This window comes from Perna viridis, chromosome 10 (genome assembly GCF_037379345.1).
Source record: "Perna viridis isolate PV_CMFRI_1.1 ecotype Kerala chromosome 10, ASM3737934v1, whole genome shotgun sequence".
NCBI lineage: Eukaryota > Metazoa > Mollusca > Bivalvia > Mytilida > Mytilidae > Perna > Perna viridis.
In genome coordinates this window covers 28,111,895-28,129,658 of record NC_142454.1, presented here as the reverse complement: position 1 = coordinate 28,129,658, position 17,764 = coordinate 28,111,895, and the positions used below count along the sequence as shown (strand labels likewise).

The window sequence follows — 17,764 nt, the reverse complement described above, 5'->3', positions numbered from 1 at the left end:
TGAATTGTTATATAAATGTTTAGATTGATTTTTTTGTTTTGTTTTTGTTTGTTTGTTTGTTTGTTTTTTGCATTGCTAAAAACTGTTTGACTTTGAAAACTTTAAAATGTCCCTTTTCGGAAGTGATCCACGTGGTTCAAACCTCTTAAGGTGTACATAACCAAAGCACTTTACTTTCTTTTATGAAAATTAAAATTTGTTACGCGATTCGTGAAGAGAGCAAACTCTCCCAAATCTCTTCCTCTATTGGCGACAAAAAGTGTTTTTGTTATTCTTGTTATCAACGTATGAATGTATTTGTTCAAGACAAGGAAGAAACGATACGAGCTATATATTACAAGTTTTGTAGTCTGTTATCGATTGTACACGGAATAATTTTTGTTCTAATCGGTCCTGCTTTCCAAATTCAAGTTGTTTACCCTCCCATCAACATATTTTCAGCACTTAAGGTAAATACCCTGAACACTGAAACGTGTCTTTTTCCTGAATACCTTCATCAGATGGTGCATCTTAGATTGTAAAGTGACTTACTGTAATCACTAAATTTAACGTTTACATGCACAACATTTCACATGAGAATAATTGTCTACTTTCACAATTGATATGCAATTCCCATTCATAATTCTATATATACACATGTAAATGAAATATTAACCGAACACAAATATTTTAATCTATGTGTTTAATAGGTAGATATATTTTGTATCATTGAAATTAAACTGTCGAGTTATGTCTTTTAGGCACTAAAGGGGCGCTCAAATATACTTAAGATATGAAGGTATGTTTATTTGACTATCTTAATTGAATATAACTCTCTCATGTCTACACCTTCTTGGTAACATTTCAATCATGTACTTATCTTAAAGTTATCATGACTATAATTCCTTCTGATTTTTTTAAACTGAGGATTTAACATCAATCGTTTTATTGTGTGCATGTATCATACATCCTTCCTGTTGAGTATGGCATGTTGATGACATTTCCTTTATGCGTTTTATGTAACACAATTCTCGTGTTATGGTTGTACATGTAACCACAATCACCATAGATCATAACTGATTTGTATATACATTAAATTTGACAACTACGTCGTTTATAATATCGCACAAATTCTCTTAAATAGAAAAGGTAAATTGATCACTAATTGTCAAGTAGACCCAACAGGATAATACTTAAGCCAAAATGATAGGTCACGCTGACTTGTGAAATATATTGTATTTGAGTTATATTGTCTAACTGTTTTTTGTTTTTTTTTTTTTTGTTTTTGTTTTGTTTTGTTTTTTATTTTATTTTGTTTTCTTTATTCAGGTATTACTTTCTTTAAATGAATTTCCTTTCATTTCCAATTTGTATTGAAATCTATTTGGTCGTATGTATATGTACCTTATTTAAACAGTGCTATCTTGAATTCAATATTTACTGACGAATTGGGTGTTATCTACAAAAACAAATGCCTAAACTTCCTTGTATAATTTTCTAGATAAATGTGGGGTCTTACACGAACTGATTTGATGGAATAACAATGCTAACACATTTTGTGATTTTTATATTGAATACTGGACTACTCACTGTAGCAGCTGAAGGTAAGATCTGAATATAGTATGAAACGATTGCACTTATTATGAGTGAATAATTTGAAACAGCTGATGTACTTTCATCTAGTACTTATACAACACTGTCATTAACTGTACTGCATCACTAGCAGGTCGATGAAAGATACATATACAGATGTATCAATATAAATAAAAATATAAATAATAATAAGTCTTATAATCTTCTTGCATTTTTTGAACGTTACTAAATAAAAACATTTTAATATAAAAAAGTCAGATCAGTCATTAATGGAAATAGTGTAATGTAATGTAATACGTTATAAAATTAAATTGTATGTGTAATGTCTTCTAATGAAAGGTGTTTTACTTGGTAGTAAAACGTCTTTAGGGCTTATTACCCAGGCCTTTTTACTTTTATTCATTAAGGTGGAAAAAATTGGTCCTTCCATATTTACCAAGCGCACAGGTGATCACTTTGTAATATCGGATCTCAATATGGAATAACTACGATATATGACATAGTAGCATATCCGGCGTATTTCTTCAATATGTTGAAATAAATGTTCGCTTTTTTAAATAACTAAATTTTAATACAAGCTCATTAAAACACGAAAGCAGAAATAGGAAATAATTAAGTTCTAATTAACTGAAATCAAAGCTCTCATGTACTGAATCAATTTATATTGCTTGTTCGAAAATTTACTGTAGAATAAAAAAGAGATAAGATATACAGAAGAAACCGGGATCAACGCATCAAAACACAATTCGTTGTATTAAATTATTAACACAAAACCCACTGATTAAATATCACCATGATGCTCAGCATAAATGACATTAATTTAGTCTTTAAAATAGTACGCAAAAATTCACGTGGCATCGCAACAGTGCAGAAGTTTGCGTTTGATTCAAAATTGAGATCAGTTTCAACCTAACTGTCAGCTTTTAGTTTGTTTAAACTGGCGTGTTTGTATTTGTCATTACTTTTTTGTTTGTTTGTTTGTTTTTTGTTTGTTTTTTTTTTCGTTCAGAGGGATATAGGGACATGGCAGTGGCATCTCGGGGGCAAGGCGTGCGGACCCCTCCTTTTGTTTTTGTTTTTTTGTTTTTTTGTTTTTTGTTTTTTGTTTTTTTGCTTTTTGTTTGTTTGTTTGTTTTTTGTTTGTCATTTCAATGAAAAAACTCGAGAAAAAAATGGTAAGTACTGACCTAGCATTCCCCTGTTCTGAGGAACCCCAGCTGACAACCTCCTTTTTAAAGTGTCTGGACCCGTCCCTGTATGATATAAGAATGTTTTCTGTGGCTTCTGTGGCTAAAAACTTGGGAAAAAACCATTTCAGCAAACGGTCCAATACAAAGAAATTCTCCCAATGTTTATCAATGCTGAGCACTGCTCTAAAATGTAAGAAACTGTGATGGCTTCGGGTGTTGGGTCACCCTTTCATTAATACGCTTGAGTAGAATTTTGTCAAAAAGAGCAAATGAAACCCCTTTCTTTGTCGGATCACAGACTCCTTTTTGTTAACATGTGGATGAACTTCCGCATGAAATGAGAAGAAAGCTCATTTCATTGTTGTACAGTATCACTCTTAAGTCATCATTTTCACTTTAGAACTATTGAAATGGTGCAATCTAACAGGGTTTGCTTTGCCTAGTTAAACATAAAATGGCTTTGTATGCGTCCAACATTTGTACACAACTTGAATATCGCCAGTAGTATAGTCATGTAAATACATGTAAATAGAAATAATAAGAGTCAGTATAAGCAAGCAATTATTCTACTGACCTATCCAACATCATGGCATGACATAATGAATGGTTGGAGTTATCAGCTTGAACTCACAATTTACTGAAATATATGAATATACATAATATAGTTATTCATCTATACTTAGACTTTCACTGTAATGGATTACATGCTATGATTGGCATATCTTATATATGGCATATAATACACCTAATATAAGGGTTCTCTAAATGTCATTACAATCTTTATATCAAGATATTAACTATTTTCACTTCATAAAACCATGTCATAATTATGGACCAAATGGAAAATTGCAAGCACCACTATTACTAGAAAGACAAGATGATTGTAATTGTGCTTTTATATTTGTAAGAAGGGTACATGCCTTATAAATGTGGTAGCCAGTACATCCCATTATTTACAAATTTGCTAAAATTAAAAAATGAAACAATTGGAGACACAGCTAAAAAAATCTCATTGTATATTTCTTCACCAGGTAATACATGTATGTATATTGTACATGTTAGTTGTCTTATTTACTACTGGTACTTAGATACATGTATTAAGAAGATGATACCATTGAAATATTAATAGACAGTGCTACAATTCATCATCACCCATATACACTTGTGTGTGTCAGTGTACATTTAAAATGCACTTTGAATTATGAAATATATTAAATCACCTGGTTGTACTGGCAAATGACTTTCATATTTGGTCATCTTCTACATCACTTGGATAATACATACATACATACATTTATGTGTATGTATATAATCTTTGTTCAAACTGTTTAGGTAGTAAGTGAGAGTCCTAAATTTATAAATGCAAACTGAGTCCCATGTGTTTCATTAAAATATATACTTGTGAACTTATTATACAATTTTGCTGATAAATAGCAAACATGTATGAAATGGGTTGTCATCATTATATCTAAACTGCTGTTCGGTTCAGAACGAAATTATATGCATTTTAAATGCAAAATATTGCAAGAATTTTCCCAAAGTTTCAACACCATTGGTACAGAAATTTCAATTTCACAGGAATATTCTGTAATTATGGTTAATTGTTTTCATACTTAAGAGTTTTTTAGTCTGCATGTTTCCATGTATGTATTATATTACAAGCAGATCAAACACCGAAGTCAAAGATTTCTGTTATAGACTGGTAGACTAGTGCTGAATTGTATACAAGTAATGATCACAGAGAACAGATCAGAATGTAGCATGACACATGGATATACATGTATATATATATATGTACCACATTTCTGTGATGACTTCGAAGACAGAAATAACTTTGGATATACACTGCAAAGATATGCATGGCTGTAATTAATCTCGACTCTATTGGCATCCTCCCGAGTCAGGGTTTTGAGTCCATCCTCGCTCCCTCCAACCACATCACTCATTCATATTTAGCGGATATGATCAAAACGAAGACGACGGCGTCGACGTTTCTATAGCAACGAAATGACATAATGACAGATTTATCTCCCCTTGTGGAAACCTCAACGAAAGTACCTTAACTACCCTGCGTACTTACATTATCATTACAAATTGATAAATGTATCAAATGCATCTACCTTTTTAAATGTTCATACTTTTTTTCACAATGAAATCACTAAAAAATGCATCTGAAACTTGCATATATGTTCCTTCGTAGAAAATCGATATATATTTCAAATACGAATATTGCAAATATTTATGAAAATGTCGATAGATAATCGATGACCGACCATAAGGAATTTAGAGTGAAACCTGCCTGTCCATGAAAAGATTCGAATGAGGCACGTGTTCAGTTCGCATCGTTCCGAAATACATTGAAATCGATATAAAAAGACTAAAAACTAGTGTATACATGTATTCAGATTTCAGATTTCAGTTTAGACTGGTTTCACTGTATAGTGTAAGATGTTATGTGCCTTTCCTTTCACGACAAGAGGAAATAATCAGATTCAACTTCATATTAACACTTGATAAGGAAGACATTTGATAAAAGCATATCATATTTTTTCTTGCGAAGTTTGGAGTCCCACCATTGTAAAATGTAAAAGATCCTATGATTTGGGGAGCAAGGGGTAATCTTTCTTGCACTTTTTTCGTTCCAATGAATTGTTTACATCATATAAAGCTTATATTGTGTACAATCTGTTTTACGTGGATTGCTAAGAAAACGATTTAAAGAAAAAAAACATAACAATAAACTATTGCTAAAAAAGGTTTTATGCTTTTTTTATTTATTTTGGTCTGTTTAATCGTTCCAGTTAATAACAGCAACATTCAGAATTTTATTAACACTCAGAGTGTAAAATGCAACAAGTGGCATTCAATGATACAGACTATTGACGAAATTGAAAAAGATGAACTCATATCCACATTCAAACGATAACTAAGCGAGTACTTAATCCATATTGATGATACAATATATCATATAATCTTTCGACTTTTGTCTACAAAATTACATGGCCATTTACACGTAAATATTTCAATTTACAATATGTTATTCAATATTGATTCTGAGAAAGGGTGCTTTTGTGGTATGATATAGGTGAAAATGTTTTTTTTTTTTTTTTTTAAAACAAAACCTGTAGTGTGCCACCAAATGGCTGGTTTTTACATTGACAGACCCTTCAACATTATTTTGAATTTATAATGAGGAATGAGGAAATTCATGGTATATGACAAAGACACCAGTTCATTTCAGCTCTTGATTGGTATGAATTTTCCATGTAAACAATTTAACACTGCCTATTTTAGAATCCCGATTCTCCCCTGCTCATAACCAAAAAGGAAGTCCTCACCCCGTCCCCAACAAAATTTCCTTCTCCAATCCAATCCCGAGAGCATTTTCATGAAATATTTACATTGTTAATTGGGTTTTACATTTTTTGAGTTCTTCAGTATTATTCTTAATTACATTTGATGAAAACAATGTATATTTCATATAACTCAATGCCTTTAAAGCTAATTTCAACATCATCACAATTCATGGTCACAATTTTTCGTACACAATCGACATATCCCCGTCAACATTCCCCATCTCCATATTCCTGTTTTCTACATAACAGAGACTGGGAAGTTTACCCTATATAAGTATTGAAACTAAAAATAAAAATCACTTGTTTATGCAAAACATGAAAGTTTACACCATCGTTTTTTTTTATTTTTTTGTTTTTGTTTTGACAAATATACCAAACCTCGTTTTACCTTAGTATTGCTTTGGTTAACAGGTGTTCATTTGTTTACTTACATTTATATATTTGAAGTGTCTTGTTTAGACAAATATTCGGGTTTCAAAAGTACATCGTAAAAAGAAAAAAAAGAAATACTGTACCAAATTTAATAAAAAAAATAGCGTAGCGTTAGATGCTTCGTTGAATACAAGTATAGAAAACAGATAAAGAAATTATGCTTAAATTTGTAATTGTTTTTTTGAAATTGCATTCCATGCGGGATATGAATTTTTTTATCAACCTCAAAATGAAAAGTGTTTTATTTGTGACTAGTTCAAAGAAAAGATGTGCTTCGAGTGTTCGGTAACAAGTGACGAAGGTTCAAAATAAAATTTAATTGATATAAAGGGAATATAAAAAACTATAAATTGGATGTACATGTAGAAAAGTAGCGGAATTGTTCAGGGTTCTGTTAAGACATGTATCACTGTATAATGTTTTGTTTCTTACCTTTTAAGTGTAAAGGCTTATATTTATTCTGACACGTATTGCGTGTTACATTTGATAAAAGCAGATCTTGTTCTTAGAAGGTAAACAATTGCTGAGAAATTGAAAAAAAAGAAATTTGTGGAAATCGATGAAGAAGCTAAATTCGTTTTAACAGTTCTGAATAATGATTTATTGTTATCACATATAAGCGAAACTGCTTAAATGTGTTGTTACATTTATCTAGTAGTACTTCAGAAAATTCCTGCATAAGATAATAATTAAATAATTATGTCATTGACTATGGAATAACTAATTCGAAAAAGTGGTTTGCCAGAGGACATTGCAATTATTTTTTGTTTTCATTGGTTTTAATAAGCTTTCTAAATGAATGGTTTTCTTTCAGCAATCCAGGTTTTTCGTATAACAAGGTATGATATTCTTACGACATAAAAGTTGATCGTTTTGAGTGCTTTGTATTAGCTGTTTTCGGGTTTTTATTCGTAATCTTTCAGGTGATGATGAATTATATAATTACCTGTTACAAATATACCATTCTTTTATGTATACTTTTATCCATGCAAACTTTTGATTTTTTTCTTATCCCCCGTAAAACATCAAGGGTTAAGGCATAATTCCGTTTATTTCATTAGTAAAACGGGGTGAACTGTTGTTTTGTATACTCAAATAACTCATTAACTTTGATTCAGAAAATAAATTCAAATTGCAACAGAAGTAGTTTCATCTCCTTATGAATGATAATTATTAAATTGTTACATCTCTATATTCAGTTACTTCAATGGTATTGATATGATCACGATCGAATCCTTGTTTATCAGTAATCACCTATTTGTGTCATGAATTAGAAAAAAAAAACTGCTTAGATATGTTAAAAAAGTAACCAAGGGAACCGAGATTCTATCGGAAATAAAAAAAACTTATCCAAGAAACAAAGACCAGACACGGAAATAGGTAAAACACAACAAAAATAACGAATACAAGTAACAAAAGTGAATGAGCAATTCTGACTCCAATAACAACTGGGAGTATGGACCAGGTGCACCAGTATGGTATGCGTCCTCTGCTTTTCTTCAAACACCAATTGAGTTGCTCATAAAAATTCAGGCCAAGGGTTGACTTAAGAGGGAGAAAAACACGACACGTTGAACATATCAAATTCCATGGAGCGGATAGATACACCGTAACGATCTGACCTATCATAGTGATGACCATAAAACTTCTGTAGTAATGACTTCAATTAAAAAAGCCTAACTGTAAGAAGTCTAGTGCGATACAAAAATCCCGTATTGTTACGGCAAGCTTTGGTCTAACGTATGGGTAGTGATATGTAAAATCCATACGTAGGTGCCGAAGGGATATTGCCAAAGATAAAAGGAAAGTTAACAATTCTAAATGAAAGGTCATCATCTTTATAGTAAAGTTTGTTCAATAGTTTTCTTTAACTGTGGATCTCTAATCTGATCTTTAATATGAAAATTGAAGTCGCCGTGGATACATGTAGGAGCCAAAATATCGCCTAAATATCTAAATAGATATCACATTAAGTCAAGATACCTTAATTGGTAGATAAGGAAAAATGAAAGACAATGGAAAGTGTAACGATACAAAAAATTCGCCAAAGACAGTAGTTGGCCCTCATTTTGCAGAGTATAAGTGGAAAAAATGTAAATGGAAACAAAATGTATTTAAAATCGAAAAAAAATATCCTGCATTTGCTAACTGTTGATTTCTCAATATGTTAAAGAAAACCAAGACTGTGTTGAATCATATCCAAATGAGTGGATAGGAAACTACAATGGAACAGTGCATAGAACTGTCACTGGTAAAACATGTAAAATGTGGAGTGGCACAAAGTTTTCTACCTATGGGCTAACCAACTATTGTCGTGCACCAAAGAATGACTCAGATTCTCCAAACGGACCTTGGTGTTATGTTGACGGAAATTCTAATTGGGAACACTGTTTTATTCCAATCTGTAGTGAGTATATATTGTGTATTTTGAACACACGTTATTTTTCACTCCCACATAAATTATGTGTATATAATATTAGTGTTCCACCAACTGTGTGTGTGTGTGTGTGTGTGAATAGTCTTTTTTTTTCTTTCTAAAAATATATTTGCATTGATGAGTTATTGATTGTGTCATTTTGTCTGCGTATGAAAATAATACACAAACAGAGAACAGGTATTAAAAAATATCCGTGTGCTTAAGATTGTTAGAAAGCATTGACATTCAAAATTAAAGTTCAAATTAAAAAAAAAAAACATAATTGACAATGACAAGGGAGAAAGACCAACAGTGTTAATTGCGCTTATTGACTGGATCTTATTTAACTAAATTTCCTATCAATAAAAAGATAAAACCAAATTATCTAAACTTAAATGATGTAAGTGTAAACTTTATTCTATACTACACTTCCTTTACAAAACAAGTCCTGACACTCCTGTTTCCGACCCCACCTCATCATTATACAGACTTGTTGCCATCATTTTGGAAATTGGTTTCCATAGACTCTTTAAACCAGTTTGTGTGAAAAGTCAAGATGAAGAAAAACGATCATTTCTTTCACTACCGTTTGTCAACAAAAGTATAGATGCAATTAATTTGGCTAACGTCCTCCATCGTAAAAACGTAACCAACAAAATTCCCCCATAGTTCAAAGACAAATCCATACCAATTATTTCATATTCCTATACTTCATCCATTGAATCCAAAATTTTCAATTATAAAAGGCTATAGCAGAACCTCGAGATTGAGGACTTCAAGGCTAAACCACCTGACTGTTTTTGCAAAACCTCTCCATTCAAATATGGTCTTTCTGGTCACGTCGTTACGGGAGATTTAACCATTATCGAAAACGAATCTCTGCGTGCGTAATATATTTTCTTAAGGTCCAAAGTACCGTGAACCACGCTCCATGAATTGTAACTATAACTTTAAAATTCTTGTGGATGCCGTCGAGAACTATGCAAGAAAATGGATAAAACGATAAGAAGAAGACATTGATTCTCTGTCAGAGTGGTTAAAGGCCGTGAGGTCTTAAATTTTGAAACGAATAAAAGTTTTAAGTAGGTGAGTGTATGCCAAGGCTACATCAGTTTTCAAAGACCCCGATGTAGCAAAAACATTGTCTATTTTACATGACAAATATGTTGTCGTACCAGCAGACATAATCCAAAACAACATTGTTTTTGTCTGCAAAACATTTTATATCCAATGTTTATTATCAGAGGTAGACGTAGAAAATAATAGCAGTGATAAGACCTATACAGCTACCACTCTCTCCAAAGAAGAGATTGTTGAAAACCATAAATCTGTGCTATCCTCTTTTGGTCTCTCTACCAAGGACGATGATTGTGATTTACCGTCTATGCACTGGATTCTTAAACTTCACAACAATCCATACAAACAACGTTTCATAGCTGGATCTGCAAAATGTACCACCAAACCTCTTTCAAAACGTTTAACTTCTATACTCACAACTGTCAAAAAGGGTCTGCAGTCCTACCACAACACTTGTTACTCCCATAGTGGTATTAATTCAACGTGGATCCTGGAAAATTCGAAAGATCTTTTGAAGACAATCAGTTCAAGAATATTATCTGAATATAATAGCATTAAAACCTATGATTTTTCAACACTGTATACTTCTACTCCTCATACTCAGTTAAAATCCCGACTTAAAACATTATACAACGTTGTTTTTTTTTCAAAAAAGATGGAGCACCTAGATACAAATATATAGTTATTGGTAGAGATTCCTCATACTTTGTAGGACATAATTCCAAATCACCCTCAAAATATACAGAGGAAGATGTTTACAAAATGCTTGAATTTTTAATCGACAGCATACTTGTCCATTGTGGTGGACGTATTTTTCAACAAACGGTCGGCATTCCAATGGGAACAAATTGTGCTCCGTTAATTGCTGACCTATTCCTTTACTCTTATGGAGCGGGCTGACTTCATAGCTGATCTGATCAGAAAGAAAAAATATCGTTTGGCTAGATCCTTCAATCTCAGTTTCCGCTATATATATGACATATTATCTTTAAACAATCCTAATTTATGGGATGTGATACATCGCATCTTGACAAAAGAACTTGAGATAAAGGATACTACAGACACTGTGAAGTCAGCCTCATATCTTGATGTACACTTTAAAACCGATGGTAGAGGAAAAGTATTGACGAAATTTTACGACAAACTTGATGACTTTTCAATCAGAATTGTTAACTTGTAATTCATCTGTGGCAACATCCCTTCAGCTCCTGTGTATGGAGTGTTCATATCACAACCCATACGTTATGCCAGAGCTTGCCGAAACTACGCAGACTTTTTGTGTCGCGCTAGAACCCTAACAAATAGGCTTCTGGAACATGGTTATGTTGCTACAAGATAGAAGTCATCACTATAGAAGTTTTATGGTCGTCGTCATGAACTTGTGGATCGTTATGGTGTATCCATCAGCACCATGAGAACTGATTTATTCAACGGGTCATAGTTTTCATTTCCTCGTTTGTATACCCCGGACTTTACTTTTCATGAGCAACTCTAGAAAAGCAGACGCTTACCCTATGTATGATTTTAGTTACTTTATGTTCTTTGTTGTGTATGTTTGTTTTCCGTGTCTGGTCTTTGTCCATGGATAACATTCGTTTGATAACTGCTATAACCTTGGTTCCCTTGATTACTCTTAAGTTAATTTATGTTCTTTGTAGTGTATGTCTGTTTTCCATGTCTGGTTTTTGTCCCTGGATTATATGCTTTTGATTACCATTATAACCTTGATTCCCACGATTACTCTTTAACATTATCAAAATCGTTCGCTTGTTTTTTGTTTTTTGTTTTTTTTTTGTTTTTTTGTTTTCTGTTTTGTTTTCTGTTTTGTTTTTTGTTTTTTGTTTTTGTTTTTTTGTTTTTTGTTTTTTTGTGGTTTTTTTTTCGTTAATTAAGCATTGTAATTGTTATATTTGCTAAAACAGCGACACAAATCTAATGAAAAACATTCAAATTGATAGTAGAACAAAATAATTGCCCCATCCAAAAGAAAGAGGAAAACGGTAATTGATATTTTTCAAGACAAAAGTATGTACGTAATTTAACTGACTTTTTAGTTTTTTTTTTTCAAATTGCAATGTTCAATTATCTTTCTTAGAATATGCTATATAAGGTGCTTCGGTACATTTACCCAAAAGTAACGATTTAATCAATAAATTAAAGCATTCAAGTTCATCAAAGTATAACGTTACATAAAGATGTTTCAAGTCTTATTTAGACCGAAACCTATACTTCGTTTGAGGCTAAAATGTAAATACTTATGGAGGATTGAACATACAGCGGAGATTTAGGGGACAAATTCCATTATTTGTTAAAATGCACCCATTTTAATATAAGCAGAAAGCAAAGTCTCAAAACCAATGTCACAAAAAGACCAAACATTATTAAACTTAGAAATTTGAAGACCTGTTATATATTTTTAGAATTAAGAAACTAAAGTAAATTCATCAAGGTTATTGATAATAGGTTTAACTCTCCAGTGAAGGAAAATATATGAAATCATCATATATGGCTTAGTCTTATTTATTTGTATATTTATATGTAACTATTTGCATTTTATTAATGCTTCTCTCTCTATGATACGTAATTTTGGTGATTGAGAATAAAGAAAAGAGACTAAGATGTTATATATATTTGAGGAAACTATAACTGCGTCTTTTATTGTTTTGCATACATATGACGTTTACGGTTAAGGCACGATCGGATCACTGGCTCCATTGTGTAATAAGGTTTGTTAGAGAAATTATTCTATCAACCTTTAAAAATGTTTCAATGAAAATGTCTTCTATTGTAACATCAATAGATAAAGATTGCAGAAAGAGCACAACGGACACAAAATACGAGGGAACGTTGAACATTACAAGTTCTGGATACCATTGTCGGGAATGGAGTTTGGAATCCACACCTCCATCAGGCGGAGATGTTACAGGATACCCAACTGAGACTTTAAACTATTGCAGGGCACCAGATGGTGATAGCGAAACTACACCATGGTGCTACACAACAAGTAAAGAAAAACGATGGGAACATTGTAATATTCCTTTATGTGGTGAGTGTTTGTTATCTATTTTATAATGTACAATTAAAATTAACGGTACAAGAAAAAGAAGAACATACTACAATTTCCAAAATCATTAAGTGGACATATCAAATAGTAGAAATCAATAACAGCTACGTCTAGACGGAAAAAGCTAAATATAACTAATACTGAGCAGAAACTGATCTCACACGAAACAGATCTGAAAGCTTCACAAGAATGAATGTTACAATAATCTTATCTAGCCAATTAATCTATGACAAAACAGGATAGTTAAGGTGCTGTTTTTGAAATAGCATGACCTCTTTGCCAACTGTGGATTAGATTGTGTGAAATACATTTATATATCAAAGATTAATCAAGGGAACCAAGGTTATAGCGGTAATCAAAAGAACATAATTCAGGAACAAAAACCTGATATTGAAAACAGACATCAACAACACATAACACAAAATAACTAAAGGCATACATACAAAGTAACAGAAGCAAATGAGCATCTCGGACTCCACTAAAAACTGGAAACATGGACCAGGTGTACCGTTGGGTAAGCGTCCTCTGCTTTTCTAGAAATACCCGCTGAGTTGAAATGTTTTGAACTTGAATGAAATGTTAAAACTATATTTAAGCTCGTTAACTTTAGTCAATTACATCGCAAGAGATGTAATTAAGAGTGCAGGAAATTATCAAGAAAATGTTGCATAACAAGATAAGAAAGAGTCGTTCTACATGAGAGTTGTTGATGAATAATTTTCTTTAAAATGATATCGTGTTTTTCAGGTCACAAGCCTCTTAAACCTCAATATTTTTATATGTTTGTTTTCTGTATGAATGTTTTAGTAAAAATGTCAAACTGTTTTCTTTGTAGGTGATATACAATGTAAGTTAAAGTAAACGTGAAAACTTTAATTGCATTTCCATTGTAAATAGTTAAGATTTCTGTACTCTATCATTAACGTTTATTTAATGTTTTGTTAAAAATAGAATCGTTATAGAAATGTTTGGATTTTCATTCCTACAAACTGTTTGACTTCGAAAACTTTAAAATGCTTCTTTTTTTAAAAGTGACCCTCTTGGTGAAAAACTCTTCAGGTATAGATATAAAAAGCACATTAAATATGTTTTGTTTGGCGATGTAAATGTATTATTGGATTCGTGAAAAGGGCAAAACTTCTCAAGTCTCTTCGTATATTAGAATGGGGAATTTTCATTTGGGAATGGAGAATTATTAATGGGAATCGGGAATGGGAACAATGGGGAACGGAAATGGTATATGTTGAAAGTGGGAATATTATATTATTCAAGAGGTGTACAACGAAAGGATATATGAAATCAAATAATCAATTGTGCTTAATGTCTACTATGTATGTCGTTGGTGAGGCATACATTTTTCGGTTTTGTTTTAAATTTAGCATGTCAACTGTACCTGGTTTCGAGACTGTTGTATAAATACATCTTATTTTTCAAGCTACCCTATGTCCGGACGTGATTGGTTCTAATTTGTTGACTGAACCATCGATTCTTACTGGTTATAAATATAATTCAGTAGTAACATTTAAGTGTAAGAAGGGATACATAATTAATGGTTCCTCAGCTATAAAGTGTACGGTGGATGCACGCACATCGATTAAAGGTCATTGGAATGCATCACAACCACAATGTGAAGGTAAGTATTTCAAATGTATTAAATAAAACAACTTATTTTTTGAAACTCGTTACTTCTGTATTGTTTCAACACAATGTTTTGAGGAATTTAATGAAAAATTATAAACAATGTTCAAAGTCATAATTTTACACTTTGAACATTTATTCCATTAAAAACTAACAACAACAACTACCGATCAGCTGATAATATGATATAATCCTAAATTTTTGAATGACCAAATTCTTATTAGGACTTATTCTTCTATTACCTGATAATAGCCATATATGCATGTGTCAGTCAAAGATTAGTCTTTGTATAGTTTTCAAAATATTAATATTCATGGTAGATAGATAAACACATATGTATATATACACATCTCTGGACTGGTCTGGCTATTACAACGTTTGAGTGTAGAAAATATCCAAATCCAATTTGTAAATTTTGCTAGATTACTAAAAAAACACACGACAGTATTTTTTTTTTTTAAATTTCTCTCAATAATTAAGGGCATTTTCATTTAAGTTTGATTGCATATATATATATATATATGTACCCTAGGTTTCAAAAGTTTCCAATTTTTGTTCACTCAATTCTTTTGACTATTTATCCGTTTCATTAGAACATTAAAAATATACATACTCTAAGCAGAAACTGATCTCTTTATATGACACGGTTAACAGCAATATTTTTTCTGCCTATAAATAAGTCGATTGTTTACCTTTCAGATGAGATGATTTAAATAATGCTGTATCATTAAATAAAAAAAACATTTGTTTTGGTGAGGTTAAAATCTATGGATATAAATAAGGTATAAGTTATGCCTTTGCATGACAAAACGTGAAAACTGGACAGTCTGCGTATGAAATAAGGGTAACGAAAAAACTACCGAACAATAATCTGATCCGTAATCCGTAATGTTGATTCAAATCAACATCAATTCTAACGAAAAAGATATTACACCACATGCAGGCAAGAAGTTAAAACGACATCCGTCAAACTGGATGTTTTTTTTTTTATAATCTTTCGAATCGTAGCCAAGCTGTGTATACCGTGTCATATATGTGAGATGGAAACTTGACATCGAAGAATTCGAAGAAGTCCTCTGCAGCCCATCATAGTACCAAAGTATGATCTGATCACTGTCTTCAAATCTTATTTGACAACAAATTTCTTGTTCAACTAAGATATTTAAATTTGAAATAATGCAGAACATTGTGAAATTGGTATATCTCTATGGGTTCAAGTATGAAACAAATTTGTGAGATTTCAATTGCGTGCATGATTACTAATGTTAAAGACACACTTGTTAATAATTGCATTTTTTACACATAGCATTTTTAAAAAAGTGCTAAAGATATGTGTGATTGCCATGTCTTCAAAGTATGTTTCTTGTCTGAATTAATTTTATACATTATAGCGTGGCTACTTTAAATCCATGAACAACATGTAGATCACTTTTAATGTGACTACTTATTAATGTTGTTAAGTATTATGAATAAATTCATGTGCATGATGAAATATCGAGTTGAATGTCATAGTGTTTCAAATGATATTACTAAAGTGAGATTAAACGTAAAATGTTAGATTTGTACAATGCAATAAATTTGTTGTGTTTGAATCGCTTATTATGTAAATCAATAATAAAATTCACTTCGACAAGATTGTCGACTCGGCTGTTGTATATAATCCAAGACGACTGAGTTTATTGAAATGGAATCGACTCAAAGGTTACAAATACATCAAATAATCATTAAGTAAACTAACCAGTTCATGGGTCAACTATCTTTCTAAAACAAAACTTTATCGATAATGTCAGAGAAGTAGTGTAGCAGGGTTATTGTTTTTTTTCACAAATGGACTTTATTCTTCATTCGTCATTCGTACAAACAATTTATAGTAGTAGCGTTAAATAAGCTGTTTATGGTATACTGTTATTTAAATCAGTATTTTGCATATTTCATTTCAACAAGAGTCAATAATTGAATCCGTACAAATGTTTATTTTCAAGGTGTCCCATGTCCAAACATAAACGCCTCTGCTCTGTTGATGAGACCATCAACCCTGAAAGGATATAGGTATGGCTCAGTGGTAACATTTAAATGTAAGATTGGATACAAGATTCAAGGGCTTCCAGCCATAAATTGCACGGTGCACTCAAGAGAATCGATGATTGGTCATTGGAATGCAACACAACCAAAGTGTTTAGGTATGTTCTTCAGTCCGACCTATTTCACACATATATATATAAGAAACTAATGAATTTATCAATTTTGTCTTCGATTTATCTTTAAATTCGTTTAAAAAAACAGATAATTACTAGATGTTTAACTGATTTTAATGAAGAGTAACCATCATGATTTGAAAAATAGGGGCTTTACAGTACAAGTCCTAGATTCGATTTAAATCAACCAATACAATTTATACATACCTCTTTTTTAGATTAAAATATAGTATCTACAATACCAAAATTCAGGGTCATGGGCCACATATGGAAACACTGACACTTTTTGCGGAATTTTTTGGACGACGATCATTTATTTATTTATTTATTTTTCAAATTTCTTAAGTTTACATATTTAAGTTTTTTTAATACTCAATGTAGTGATAGAAATTTATTCAATCGATTTTAATTTTTAACATTTGAAATAAATGTATGAGTGGCCAGACTGTATATTACAAATCCAAGAGTCGACTTTAATCCTGAGTATATTTTGTCACCACTTTCTTTTTATTTTAATTAAAGACATTCAATAAGAGCGAAATGTTTTTCTTTTTTCTTTTTTGTTTTGTTTTGTTTTGTTTTGTTTTGTTTTTTTATTTTTTCGTTTTGTTTTGTTTTTTTATTTTAAATATATAGACTGGTTTATGTGCACTAGTCACCAACCTCTCAAAATAACTTCAGGAATTTTCCTGCAAAATACTGTTCTACTTATAAGCAAAAATAAAAACACAAAAACTAGTTTAGTGTGAGTAAGTCGTTAAAATGAAATGAAGCATTTATTCAATATATAACGGACCATTTTATTTTAACTCGTATTTTTTTTT

General features: G+C 31.5%; 1 protein-coding gene across 1 annotated transcript in view; it reads left to right on the top strand.

Annotated features, from left to right (window-relative positions):
• Positions 1 to 1,480: 1,480 nt before the first annotated feature.
• Positions 1,481 to 17,764, top strand: part of LOC148605237 (uncharacterized) — a 40,500-nt gene continuing 24,216 nt past the window's right edge. Inside the window, exons 1-5 of the mRNA XM_088548003.1 lie at positions 1,481 to 1,583; positions 8,724 to 8,957; positions 12,844 to 13,089; positions 14,543 to 14,740; positions 16,728 to 16,925. Coding sequence (XP_088404129.1) covers positions 1,523 to 1,583; positions 8,724 to 8,957; positions 12,844 to 13,089; positions 14,543 to 14,740; positions 16,728 to 16,925 — 937 coding nt within the window. The 5' untranslated portion in view covers positions 1,481 to 1,522. The remainder of the gene's footprint in view (positions 1,584 to 8,723; positions 8,958 to 12,843; positions 13,090 to 14,542; positions 14,741 to 16,727; positions 16,926 to 17,764) is intronic.